General features: G+C 42.8%; 1 protein-coding gene across 3 annotated transcripts; it reads right to left on the bottom strand.

The window, feature by feature from the left end:
• Positions 1-640: 640 nt before the first annotated feature.
• slitrk5 (SLIT and NTRK like family member 5) lies at positions 641-9,518 on the bottom strand. Of its 3 annotated transcripts, none has more exons than XM_030410007.1 (2): positions 8,461-9,518; positions 641-6,599 (listed from the first exon to the last, which is right to left on the bottom strand). In XM_030410007.1, the coding sequence occupies exon 2, from the start codon at positions 6,539-6,541 to the stop codon at positions 3,917-3,919; it is 2,625 nt and encodes an 874-aa protein (XP_030265867.1). In that variant the 5' UTR covers positions 6,542-6,599; positions 8,461-9,518; the 3' UTR covers positions 641-3,916. The 3 variants fall into 3 exon arrangements, with proteins under 3 accessions (XP_030265867.1, XP_030265868.1, XP_030265869.1); XM_030410008.1 differs by lacking the exon at positions 8,461-9,518 and adding an exon at positions 7,305-7,847; XM_030410009.1 differs by lacking the exon at positions 8,461-9,518 and adding an exon at positions 7,164-7,264.
• Between the last annotated feature and the right edge of the window lie 4,841 nt (positions 9,519-14,359).

A 14,359-nucleotide genomic window follows, 5' to 3' on the forward strand; every position in this document is an offset into this window, starting at 1 on the left:
GATGTACATACACACACACACACACACACACACATACAGTAATATAACAAGCAATTTGGAATGCATGATTCAGTGATTATGTAATTGTGCTCTGATTTTTTTTTTTTTTTCCTTCACTATACTCTGGTGTTCTGTGAGTTTAGCCAAATCATTCTGAAAAATACAATATTCTAGTAAGTAAAATAAAAAAAAGAACAGTGGATATGCCATCTGGGCTGCATTTTAAACATTTTGTCACTCCGCTCACTGGCCAGGTTGCTTTAGAATCCCTTTTCTTGTTGCATTTCAATAACTGTGACTGTTTTGTTTTTTTTTTTCCTCTCATATTGGCATCAGTAAAATAAACAGAAACCCATGTCAGAAACTGACAACCACCGCGCCATCCCATAGGCCACCAATGCTGGGGCGGCTGCACACACTTCCTGGCTATGATTCACATCCCCTGCTACACGTATGACACATCCACAGTTACACTCGGTTCCAGGACTCCTCATCTCCCAAATGGTGCCTTCTGTTCCCATTCTGGGCCTCTATGAAAAGATCCAACAAAAGACGGACCCCGAGCAAGGCCCAGTTTCATTTTTCAGGCTTTTTGTCATTGAGAAAAGGCAGCTGGCACCTCGGTGAAATTAAGCGAGAATGGCTGGAAAATACATTTATTTCAGCAGATCTTCGCTGACAGAAGTGCAATTTGTTCTGCTAATTATAAATTCACAAAAACCCAAATGAGAAAATTAAGTGACAGATTAAGGTGGCTGACATGGACAGGCTTTTTTTTTCTTTTTTTTTTTTTTTTCTCCTGCCTCCCTCTCCAGAGAGATTTCTGCCTGTCGAGTTAGGGAACATTGCATTCTTAAATGGTGACGCTCGCAGCGCTCTGAAAATGGTGGCACTGTGCATCCTTTGCATTTTTATAGGCCTACTTTGCATTCCGGATTTAAGTGGGTCAGGTGAAGAGTAACTTAAAGTCCAACTGAAATTAACTTGCATATGTTATTTGTCTGCTACAGCACACATATCTGCTCTGTACACCACATGCTCGCCTTTGAGAAATTCATATTTGACTTACTTATGGCTTAATTTGACAAAATACCTTTTCTTGTTTCAATACAGCCAATCAGTGACATCATCAGTGTTTGGTCATAGGCAGATGGCCACACCGAGGCAGACTCTGGCCTGCTACACAACACGAGAGCGGCGGACTGAATGACTTGTACTGCACCTTGATGAACGAGCAGCTAAACAAACATTCACCGTGGAAAAAAGTGCATTTCCAGGGTCAGCTTGTGGGCTACACAGCCAATTGCCTGCAGAACACTGGAAATTTTAAATGTGTTCATTAGTTATTAACTGACGAGTTGATCCAAAGAACATTAATTGTCATCTACTGTGATAATCGCTGAATCATCTGAGTTTTTATCATTAATAAATGGTAAATGTATAGTTGATCAAGCATTAGTTAATTGTTATTTCACTGTTACCAAACAATGACATGCTTTATTAAGCAACTGCTTATTGTAAAGTTGCGACTGATGTTTATTATACTTAATAAATACCGTAGAGTTGATCCATAAACATTAGTTGGTACCATTGTAGTAGATACTAATGTCTTTAAACATTAACAATTGCTTAATAAATAGTTTATAAAACATGTCATTGTTCATTAACAGTTAAGTAATTATTAATTAAATAGTAATTAACTTTAAATGACCATTTATGACTGATGGTTATTTTAAGTTGTTACTATTTTTACACAAAGATGTCAAACCTTTACAAGTTCCAGTTTTCTCAAATGTTATCATATGTTAAATTGTAGTGCCAAAAAGCTTTCTTTTTTTTTTTTTTTCATTTTCATTTAAAGGTTGATATTTTATGTACTAAACGAGTGACTGCGAAAATTATCTGCCGATAATGACAATAATAGTTTGTTGCATCCCTACTGTAAATTTCACTTCTGGTCCTTAGATGGTGGTCTGTACTTGCTGTCTACATGTGACCTGTAGGGCTACAGTGCATGTTTGTTTACTTGTTTTTTTTAGCCTCTTGCAGGTACTCAACCTGCCAGCCGCTGTCAATCAAACACAGACAGAGACACGCCCTTTCAGCTGGCTGATATAAAAAGGAGCATTTCTGATATTTCCCCAGACCTTCTTTTTTCTTCCTTTTTAATAACAATAAACTATCAACAATACATTTTAAAAACACATTGACATATTTTTCTCCTAGAAAAGGGGATGACTAAATGTGATTTCAGTTGGACTTTAACCAAAAAAATCCAAACAAGCGCTTCAAAGATCTAAAAAAACCAAGCAGCATTTTCAACATATTTCCTTAATATCTGAAAGATATCTAAAAAGGTGTTCATTCATGAAACAATCCAATCAAACATGATAGATTAAGAAATAGTTGAGACATCAAAGCCCGAATCCAGCAGCTGTACGTCTCAATCAGTGTCAACGTTTACACCCATTGGCAATGTCAGATCGCTCAAATGGCATTTTAATTTCAAGTCAACTCCAATGAGGTTTATTTAAATGACCAAGTCATCGCTTGCCAGGCGGCGATGTGGTTGCTGTTGTCATGGTATAATTGTGAAAGAGACAGCCTCAGATAATGCTCATTGATTGAAACCCATTGATTCTAATCCTCACTGAGTTACTCGCTGCCCCTTGGAGTGAGGCAAATATACTGTATCTTTATGGTCTCAGCTCTTATCATCCAATATATTGTGATTGATTTAAAAATAAAATAGCTTTTAGCCCTGGAACACTTTTTTCAAGCTCTCCTTCAGTGATTCCCACTGTTTTGATTCATGTTGTCTGAATCTCAAAGTCAGAAATTGGACCAAACCTAAAATGGCCTCCTTCATATTACCACCAACCCGCCTTAATTTCCTCATAAGCACATTATATGAACCTGACATCATGTTTATTTGATGACAATAACATAGTTTGGTCAATATAGTGCATTAAGTGCAAAGCAATCAGAACAAATAAAATCGATAAGGGATAGAGAATCTGCGAATGCTTGTATAAAAATAGGTGTTACATTGATTAAAATATCAGTATTACACAACATAATTAATACTTCAAATATCATTTATGAATTTTTGTTTTGATAACATTTCAATTCTACATATTAAGAATGAATACCCATATTCATTTTTAATATAATAATCTCCTTTATGAGAGCTCATTGAAGGCTAACTTGCCTTCCAATTCCAAAAAGTGCAGAAAGCATACAAAGACACTTTTTTTTTTTTTTTTTCATCTTCTTCAAATGACGCAGTCTTTGTTGAACATTTGGGGGTGTGCCACTTCCAAAAAAAGCCACTTTTACAATGCAGAGCTACAGTAAATGAAACTACAAACATAAGCCTTTCCAGAGGATCATGGAGTATGATGACACAGGTAATATTGATGTAGAATCAAAAGTTTTGAAAAGACATGGCAGATTATATCAATAAATACTTACTTACAGACTACAGCAGAAAATAGTCCTACACAGTTTTGATGATCTGCTGTACAGTGTTTTTTGTCCAGGAGTGATTTTTTTATAAACATTTCTTTTCTGATTCACAATATACCTTATGTATGGTTATATTCCTGAAAATGAAAGTTGGGTAAGATTTACCTGTACACTTACATTTTTGTGTGTTATTCGATCTTCACCATAGAAAAATAGATTTTGCATCATCAGTTAAGTAGAGCAATTGTTGTTCATCCGAGTTTTCAGAAAGCTGTATCCATTCCTGTAATGTCATGTTTCAGAAAGAAGAATAAGATTGTTCGGCACACCCCGTTTTGAGACTCCTTTTGCTGTTGTTTGTGTCGTGCCAAGGCACCCTATAAACTGAGCCACCGTTGCAAGGAGGGTCAAGAGACAAAATGCTTCATTACATTAATGATTCTGTTGCTCAGAACTGGCTAAAGGTGGTCTGTTTCTCAAGAACTTCGAGGTAATCGGGCTCAGACTGAAGTTTAGCTTTAAGCTCCAAATACTCATTCCTGTTGGGCTCAACATAAACAGTACTGGGTGCTGTGCCGTAGAGCACTGTTTCTCTTATCCTCTCCGGGTGCAAGAACTGACGTCTGACATCAAAATTTGGGTTGTACGTGTACGACACAGGCCCTGTGTACTTGTACTCTAAATTAGCACCTGCTGGGATGGATGCCATGGACTGATGGGGCTGCTTATCGGGCTCAAGGATGCCTCTGAAGAAATGGTCGGCATCCTGGACAGGGGAGGGGTTGTCACGTGGCTCGATGGTGCTGACACTGTATGCGGGGCTCCTCATCGTACTGCTATCCCTCTCGTCATCCGGAGCACTCCTGTACGTGACCTTGAGCTCATGGAGGTCACGGTAATCCTCCACTGTGTTTCCTTCTCGTGACCTGTAAATGGGGTTTTTGCACATGTGGCCCATGGGGTGGGGGATATACTCATAGACGTGACCGGCTGGGGCTTTCACTTTGGGGCCAGAGCGGTTGCTGTAGAGGCTGTACTGCAGGTTGAAAGAGCTGACGTCTGAGTTGTTGGTGCTAGTGCGGTCACTCTGGGACTTTTTGCGCTTTTTCATCACTACAACAAACAGCCCTGCGGCCACAAAGACAGACATGATGAAAACAAGCAGGAGGCTGAGGATGAGGACGGAGAGGGGGACGGTGCTGCTGGGGGTGTTGAACTTCTGCGGGGCGTCTGTGGTGACGACCCTGTCGTCCATGGGCTCCTCCGTAGGGGTGGTTGGAGAGACGGAGGCATCAGAGTAGTCAGGGCAGAGCAGCTCCGACTCAATCGAGCGCACGTCCATCCCTGTGTGGCGTCTGGGCGTCTGGCACACTACCTCGTTAACCACAGTGCCTGCGCTGAGTTGCTCGAGCCATATCTTCATCCCCACTATGTCGCAGGAGCAGTCCCAGGGGTTTTCAAACAGATCTATCTGCACAAGCAGCTTCAGCTGATCCAAAACACCACTCACAGGCAGGTTTTGGAAGTAGTTGTTGCGCAGATTAAGCCTAGACAGGGAGAGGCTGGAAAAGATGCCCACAGGTAAGGTTTTCAGGAGGTTATTGTTGAGGAAAAGCAGCTGGAGATTAGGGAGGTAGCGGAACGTGCCCGCATCAACCTCTTTGATTTTGTTGTACTCTAAATAGAGGTACTGCAAGTTCTGCAAACCATAAAACATCTCTCCTGTAAGCCTGTCCATGAGATTACCATTCAAATACAGCCTACGCAGGTTGGTTAAATCCCCAAAAGCGCGGTCGTGGATCAGACTTATCCTGTTGTTTCCCAAGTGAAGCAAATCCAATCCAGTGGCATCGACAAAATCTGATCTCCGCACCACAGGGATGTAATTTCCAGTGAGATACATCTTTTTAGGATTGTATGGCTTGGGTTTCAGATCAGAAATGCTTTCAATCTTTCTCTCTTGACAGTTGACATTTAACCCGATTTCAGATATCTGCAGGTTGCATGTGCAGTCAGTGGGACAGTCCAAAGGCACAGGAGATTTGGTCTGAAAAGCAATGATGGGGCCATAGTTGTAAGGGTTAGCGCCTGGAAACCGGGAAGTGGGCTTTAACCTAGTTCTGTTAAATTGCCGTGTGCCCTTAGTAGGCCTGGAGGAGGACCTAAAAACAGCCGAGGAGGTGGCGGAGGCTGTCACAGCAGCAGGTGTGGTCTGGTAATATCCATTAGTGCTGCTAGGGGCGGCAGGCCTGACCGTGTCTTCTAGGGGTCTTCTTGGGCAGAGTTCCTGCTTGGACACCTCATCCAGGTCCCTCCCGTGGAGCCTGAACGGTGTCTCGCACACCACTTCTCCCACCAGAGCCGTGTAGGCTATACTCTCCAGCCAAGCCTTCAGAGCGATGAGCTCGCAGGAGCAATTCCACGGATTCTCCTCGAGTTGTAATTCCACGACTTTGTCCATGTGCTCCAGGAGGCCGATGTAGGGGAACATTTTTAACCGGTTCCCCCTCAGGTCCAAGTGCGTAAGGGGAACATTCCGGAAGATATTCGGGGGCATGGCAGAGAGCAGGTTGTCGTTCAAAATCATCACCGTCAGTTGGTGTAGTTTGCTCAAGGCGTTGGGCTCTATATTGGTGATGTAATTATAATCAATCTGTAGGTATTCCAAACTCTCCAGTCCTGCAAAGGTGTCATCCCTCAGAACTTCAATCTTGTTGTTGTTCAGGTGCAACCTTTTTAATCCCTGGAGTCCATTGAAGGCACCCGACTCTATCTCAGAGATATCATTGTTCCCCAAGTGCAGGATGGTCACCCCGGTGTAATTGATGAAATCATTGACTGACAGCTTCTTCAGGAGGTTCCCTGTCAGCAGGAGGTGGTACATGGAGAAGTGGACCGGGCTGACCTCCGTCAGTCTGATGATCCCCCGGTTCTCGCAGCTCACCGTCAGGATCCCTTCCTTCTCCTCGCACGTGCACAGGTTTCGACAGATCTCCCCATAATTGTCATACATCTCGACCAGCCTCAGAGATGATGCAATCAGAAGGATTATTTTTAGGATCCAGATATGCATTTTTCCTGGGAGAGGGTGCCCCAGCTCACTCAAGCGTGGTACCAGTATGAGGTGTCATCTAAGGAGGGAAAAGAAAAAGGACGGGGTCTGTTTTATACTGCATGGAAAAACACATATGTGACACAAAATGCATGCCCTGGAAGAGATAGACGATCCCCCCCCAACCACCACCACCCCCGTTGAACAAGCATTAGACATTCACAACAAACACACACACTCACACAGACACACACACAGGCAGAGACAAGTAGGCCTATTAATGTTTGTTCATTATGCAGATGTGTTGTGTCGGCATCGGTTCGGTTTGGAGGCTGTCAGGAAACAAGCGACCGGGATGAATATTTGATGACTGCATACTTGAGCGATAATGTATAATCAAGTTGATAACACAACTACCCGCGGTGGATGGCCACTGCGCATTTTTGATAGCTCGCCTGAATTCCAATCCATCTTGGGAGAGGGGGGGGGAGGAAAAAAAAAAAAAAAGAAAGAAAAGAAAACCCTTTCCATCGCCATCTACCGTGTGCAGACTGATAGATCTGGTCATTTACTAATTCAATCCCTTGAGCATTTTAACGCACACAGCAGCAGCAACAACAACAACAAAAAAAAACACCCTCACTGTTAAGATCTCTCGAGCGACATCGCTTCTTGGATTGACGGACGAGGTGACACCTTCCTCAATCTTCACCCAAACTAACATTTGAAAAAAAAAAAAAAAAAAAAAAAAAACTCCTATCGCCTAGAAGATTGTCTCACTCACCCCGCATACCCGACGACTTGGGGAAACTGTCGGATCCCTCTCCTCCGCCTCGGTCCGAACAACATGAGGACTGTTGTGTTGTTGGGGGGACAGAGGGAGAGAGAGAGAGAGAGAGAGAGAAGGGGGGGGGGTGATCAGAAACGATCCTGGGTGCGCAATAAAGCCCGATCTCACGGACGGATCGGCTGAGGGGAGCAGTCGGCGCACGTCTTAAAATCCGGCCTGCGTTGGAAAATGTGAGAATCAGCCTATGCGCGGCGACAGTCGCAGCCCTTCTTCTGCCCACGGGCGAAAAAAAGAAATGAGAGGAGTTGATCAGAGGCGAATGAGCGAGCGGCGTTGATCTCATGGCGGATCTCTGATCGAAACTGCATTTTGACGGGGAGGGGGGGAGTAAATAAATCTGTAATCAAGTATTCTGTATGGCATCTGCTATATAGAAGGTTACAGATTCTCTCTCTCCCGTCTCCCTCTCTCTCTCTATATTCCTCTCCCTCTCTTTCTCTCTCTCCTCCACAGACGCGTGCACAATCACACACACACACACAATCACACACACACACACACACACACACACACTCGTTCGCTCTGTGTGCGCTCCTCGAAAAGAACCACAAAAAGCCTACACATCCAGCCAGCAAATCTGCCACCCCCACGGAAATAATAATATCAGTGATAATAATAATAATAATGTTCATAATAATGATGATGATGATGATGATGATGCGCCAAGGACGCGCCGTCTCGTTCCTCTTTACATTCGAGTTTATTCGCAATAACCTCAAGACGTGTGTCTCCCCCCCCCCCCCCCGCCTTTGCTTCTGGGTATAATAAAGATAACTTGTGAAGCCCTGGCTGTGCAGAGGTGTTTCTTATTTTTTTAAAAAATAAAATGTGCAGGCTGCTCAGTTGCGCGTTTCTGCCGTGCAAGCAGCCGCAGACACCTCGCTTTTTGAAGGAGGAATAAGGCGTCTTTAAAAATCCGGATCAACTTCAAGCAACAGAGGCAGAGATTTCAGCACCACGGACAGATCCCCTCCACCACCACCACCTCTCCACCAGCCCCCCAAAAAAAATGTTAAAGCCTCAGCAGTAAAAAAAAAAAAAAAAGGAGAGAGAAGAGGGATAGAGGAGAATAAAAGCATTGTCCTCTTACCGTTCTGATCCCGGTGAACGCCAAAGCATCCCGAAAGAAAACAAAAAAGAAAAAATCACGGCTGTGCCCCCCTCTTTCTTTTTTTTTTTCTCCTCCAACCTCAGTGGAAAAAACACGGGATTTCGTGATTTCACCGTCCGCCCTTCCCGTTTTCAGTACCAAAAAAAAAAAGAGAGAGAGAGCGAGAGAGAGAGAAAGAGAGAGAGGTTGACAAAAAAAAGGTGGAGAGGGAGGAAAAGGATAAACAATAATAAGAAAATGACAAAAAGAAAAGGGAGGAAAAAAAAAAGAATCCTTAAAAGTCAAGTCGCGGCGTTTAGCTCCATGAAGCGGGCATCGGAGAAGGCGCGCACGCAGTCTTCATTCAGGCCGGTAACGTGACAGCCAGCGCGGCGGGTCCTGCGTTCCTCCAGCGGCGGCTGCGATCGGCGGCATCGTCTCGGAAAAAGAGCCAGAACCAAAGTTCGAACATGGTGGAGGACGGGGGGCGAAGGAAGAGTCGGTAATCCCACATCAGACGAGACCCGCCGCGTGCATTTCAACTGTGACTTTCATCCATGCGCACTGGCGGGAGCGGAGGTAGAAGAGGAGGCACGGATTCCCCTCCTCGTCTGCCGCCAGTGGTGCGGCTTGTGCCAGTTTATGTATAGATCTGCCTGCTGCCCAAGGTCTCTTTATTTCAGTGGCCAGATCGTCCAGAAAAAAAAGAAAAGAAAAGAAAAGATAGAAAGAAAGAAAGAAAGAAAGAAAGAAAGAAATCGAGCGGGGATCAGCGTCCTCCAGGAGAATCCGACCCCGCTTCTCCCCGGCCACACGATATCCTCTGTATATGCACGGGCTTTATCTTCCCCACCGACGTTTCAACTAGTGGAACTTGATCTCGGGTTGGTGCAAAGCAGCGCATCCCCTACAGCAACGGACATATTATGAAACAATTACCGTCGCCGTGGCGGGGCGGGAATCACGCGTAAAAATGCATAAATCCCCCAATCTCAGGACTGTCACAGCGCGGAAATGAAAAGCAATTTAATGCGCGCAATACTCTTTAAGGGGGTATGGTAATGTAAGAGGAGGAGGAGGAGGAGGAGGAGGAGGAGAGAGGGGGTGGGTGGTTGGAGGGAGGGAGGGAGGGAGAAGGGAGGATGGAAGAAGACCCGTAGAGGGCAGCACAATGATGAAAAAGGCATCTTGGCAAAGGCGTTTGCATTTTCCAGGCTGGACTTTGGAAGTCAGTGTATTTTCAATTCAGCGGCAACAAGCATTTGATTTGTCACTCACAGCCTCGGCTGTTTTTCCTACCATCTCATTTCCATGCTTTTGAAAGTCACATCCGGACATCGTCTTGTTTTTCCTCCCTCTCTTCTCTTCTTTCTTTTAATATTATAATGCCATCAGACTTTAGATCCTTCCCTCTACAAGCCCCCTTTTTTTCTTTTTTTTTTGATTTCCTCGGAGAGAGAAGTCGGAAAAGCTGATATTGGCCTGACACTCATCCTGGATTCAACGCGTCTCATCATTATTCAGTTCTGGGAAGAGATCCCTTTATGATTGCAGAACGCCTGAATACATTTAGTTATTAGCGGCACGTTGTTTGGCACACCGTCTTGTCGGTGAGGTGTTGCTTTAGCCCCAAAACAAAAGAATCTTTTCATTTGCAGCCTCCTAGAATTGACAGCTTTGGTCTGTATCCGCTTATAATGCTGCATCTCCCTCATGAAAACAACCTTTTCAAGGGGCACAGTGTAGTTTTTGGGGGATTTAAACTCGGAATATTAATATTTACAGTGTCGACAAGGTAATAACACAAACTCTTTTCCATATCGGAGTAAACAAGCTGTTCCCGGATGAAGGAAAGGTGAAGGTCGGGCTAGGGAAGGTGGCAGGGTCCGCCGAATGTAAACAAAATGTGAAATGGTGTTGTCCTTTAAGGTCAATTTGTCTATTCAGCCGTGAAAACAAACAGTTAAGAACAAAAAAGATTTTTCTGTTCTGTTCAGAATCCCAGAACTACGTAGCACACCTTTAATCTACGTTAAACTCATCAGAGTTGGGTATTAAAGTTGCATCAGGCGAAAGCGGTCAAGCAAACACTCGCTCGTACACCTCGAATCTCTTTATGGGCGCTCCCAAACCTCGGCAGGATTAAGCCTATAGTCCCCGGCAAAAACACACACATTTACAAGAGATCTGCATTGAAAGAAAATGAATGTACTGTAGGATTAGGCTTAATCCAGTTTTGCACCAAATACTCGGGCCTCCTAATGCCGCCGCGTCGCTGCAAGCGCTCCGCGTTTCACCAAATCGTGGCTTATTTGCCCCTTGTTGAAAGAGCAAATCGAGTCAAAGCCACAGCTGCCCTCTTCGCCTCTTGCTTGTGGGACGAGAGAAAAACTTTAGAAGCACTTAACTAAAGCCCCGAACAGAAAATCGAATTAAATCTAGCATATGGTGGGCCGCCATGTCCAAAGAGATTTCCCACTTAGTCGGCATTGTGTGGTAATAAGTCAACTCTTATGCTCTCTTTAGCATGCGAGGAGCGACAATAAGCGGATGTGGCATCCATGCCGCCTTACTGAAATTAGCCGTGGAGATGCATTGAATTATCTTAAAGTCTCGAGCTCTGTAATCGTATTAACAGTGGTCTATCCTGTGGGGGATGGACAAATCGGTATCTCCGGAGCCCCGGCTGGAATACAGAGATGGAGCAACTAATGCAGCAGGGTGTGCGCTCCCTCCCTCTGGAAGGGGGACTGTGGCTGGCTCCCCTGAGAGGCATCGCGGCATCAAAGAGAAGAGTGGAGCTGTCCTAAATCTGTTTTTTTTTTTTTTTTTTTTTTTTTTCTTTTGCCTTAAACGACTTTGTGTACCGCCGATGGCAGAGGAAGATACCCTTGATAAAGTAGTGCCTGGGTGATGGCGGCGGATGGTGTGACTGTCCCAAGTTTTATAGATATAACTTTGTTGGCTCAGAGTTCGCCTTGTGTCAGAAATGAATCCATGTGCATCCACACGCTTAAAAACGATGTAGCGCGAGTCTCTGCATCAAAAAAAGGGCTAATGGGTTCAGAGAAACACGGAAGCTATTATCATAGATCAGCTGCATAAAACGCACAGCATTATAATCAGGTCCGGGACAAACGACTAAGTAATTAATGCAAATGAAAGTTCACGCTGTAACGGGTCGAACATGTATCTTTCGCACGAACCTGGCTTGATGTTTTTGACCATTTTTTTCCCCCCTCTTAAAAGCTCATCAACATTAGCATAATAGCTATTAAGTCATGCAAATCATACTGTACCTGAGTTAAGGTCAAAAAGTTAAAAACGCACCCGATGTTCAAAGTCACATTAGCTTTATTGGCAGCGCTTTATTTTCATGGGACGCTAATCAGACATAATAAACTGTACTTTGTATCAAATTAGGGAAACTTCAAATTAATATGCTCTTTATTAGACAGTAATAAACACAATGACACCCTCATTAGACGCCATGTAATGCTCTGATTGAATAGATTAATGGAATTGTCATGACTGTATGGTGACATTCCGCCAAGCAACACACACATACAAATCGAAATCTTAACATAAAGTCAAAAGAATAAAAAAAAATACATATAATATTTAATGTAAGACAATATAGCTAAGTTATGCTTTCATTAAAAAGATTCAAGATTCACGGAATTGACTGTATGACAAACTTCCAGTTTTAGTTCACTAAGGTACAACCATACACACACACACACACACACAAAACAACTATAAAATCTAAAGGATATATAATAAAATCACAAAAATAAAGAGAATAATAAATAGACTATTTATGTACAATGTGTAAAATAATAAAGAAACCCCATATAATACAATATTAGACCCAGCATGTACTATCTTTAGAGAGTATTTTGCTAAATTCTATTCCAGTTGGAATCAAATATAGCACCATATCAGATCCAAATCATATTAGCTGGATGCTGTTTTACCCATACTACAAATTAACGCTATATTTAGACACCATATTTAATGTTACTTACATGGCCCTATGCTAGTTTAAAGACCATCCACAAAGGAAGTTAAGTCACAAACATTTTTTTTGAAAATACATCTTATATATAAGATAATAAAGAAACCACATATAATGCCATATTACACTCAAAATATGCCATACTATACCAAATAACGCAATATTTAGACACTATGTTTATTTTTATTAACAAGGCCCCATGCTTCAAGTTTCCACTTTACATTACTGGACCAGGATTGGCTTCCAAACTGTTTGTGATGTTACAAATCAGGCTTGTAGCCCTGCCTCTTAAAAATCAGATATCAATGAGCGAGGAGAAAATGTACACTTACAACCTGGACTCTACACATTAAATGATTCTACACAGGGACCCAAACCAAACCCTAAACCTAACCCCAAGCTCAAACATGGAAGTCAACAGGAACAAGAACTGATTGAAAGGGGGCTTTAAGAAAAACGTAACGCCATATCCACAACAGCCAGAACAAAACACTGAGAGCTCAGAGTATGAAATTTAAGTAAAATAAAGTGTGACTGCTTGATTTTGTGTTATATTTGGCATAAACTTGCTGGCTAACCTGGCATGGTTTGGCACTGTTGGCACAGCAAGCACTGGTGTGACCGTGCCAGACGAGCACTATGAATCAGAGCAAAGGTTGTGTCCAGGTGCCGCATTAACACAATGTGCTTTCCAGGAATCAAGACAGAACTTTTTCCGCTGCTAATGTGCTTTGAAATGACCGGAAAAAAAAGTTATTCAAAGCTGGTTTGCACACCATGCATACAAGCTTTCATCAACACATAACCACTTTAGTCTCAATATGGTGATGTTAAATTAGCGGTGATCCAAGTTGGGAGTTGTGGACTCGGTTGCCTTTGATACCGCAGGATTAAAAAAGCCTCCTGGTAGATGAGCCAGCAGCAGTGGGCAGGGAAATAAGGAAATGTGTCTAAAGGAAAACATCACAGCAGGGATGTACAATACAGCAGCGCACCGTGGCTTGCTTTTGTAATTTATTTGACAATGGTATATTTAGAACACTTCTTCAAGAAATGATATTTAATTTTACAGTTCTGCTTGATGAGCATGATGGGGCTTTGTGTTGACGTGGTTAGAACGAGTGGATAAACATGCCTTCAGTAGGCATGATTTCTTCTGCTCAGTCTTTAGCCACATTTACTTGTCTTGTTAGACATGGAACCTGATTTTCAATTATGTTAGCAGTAGGTGGTACCATTGTTTCAATCACTGTGGTTAAAAAGTACCCACAAGTCATACATATGTACAAGTAAAATATTACTTTTGTAAGTGAAAAACCCATATGATCATCAAACTTTTTGGTGTTGCTTGGTGCCAAATGCCTATGCGTTCAAATGTTTTCTTTTATTGATTGTCACAATGCTTTACTAATGCTGTGGTTAGGTTTAAGGAAAATAATATTTTCTATCTTAAAACACTTGCTTTCGTCCCCACAAACACAACTGCCCTGAGATCTCGTTTTTAAAAAAGGCCTAGTATTGTCACTGAGCATTACTGCAGATGGCTCAACCCTCCATCAAAAATATAATTTTTTTGTTGCCACAAACACAACTAAAAATTGTCCAGAAGCTTGCCTTGAAAATATCCAGTGGTGTCACGTTGACACATGTTGAAACGCGGACTCGAACTGTGGTTTCTGGCTTGGTAGTCTTGATGGCAAAACCTCTTGATGCCTCTTATAAACATGTAATATGAACGTGACATTGCACATTTTGTGGAAATATAGTAATACTGTATGTAACAAAACTGAACATATTTAGATTAGATTAACTTTATTATCCACCAGTGGAAATTTTCCGTTGGCCTGTCCCAAAGTGCTACAAAAGAACATGAAGGTAGAC

This window comes from Sparus aurata, chromosome 24 (genome assembly GCF_900880675.1).
Source record: "Sparus aurata chromosome 24, fSpaAur1.1, whole genome shotgun sequence".
NCBI lineage: Eukaryota > Metazoa > Chordata > Actinopteri > Spariformes > Sparidae > Sparus > Sparus aurata.

Coding starts and splice junctions, on each gene's coding strand:
- slitrk5 (XM_030410007.1), bottom strand. CDS start 6,541: ATGCATATCTGGATCCTAAAAATAATCCTTCTGATTGCATCATCTCTG.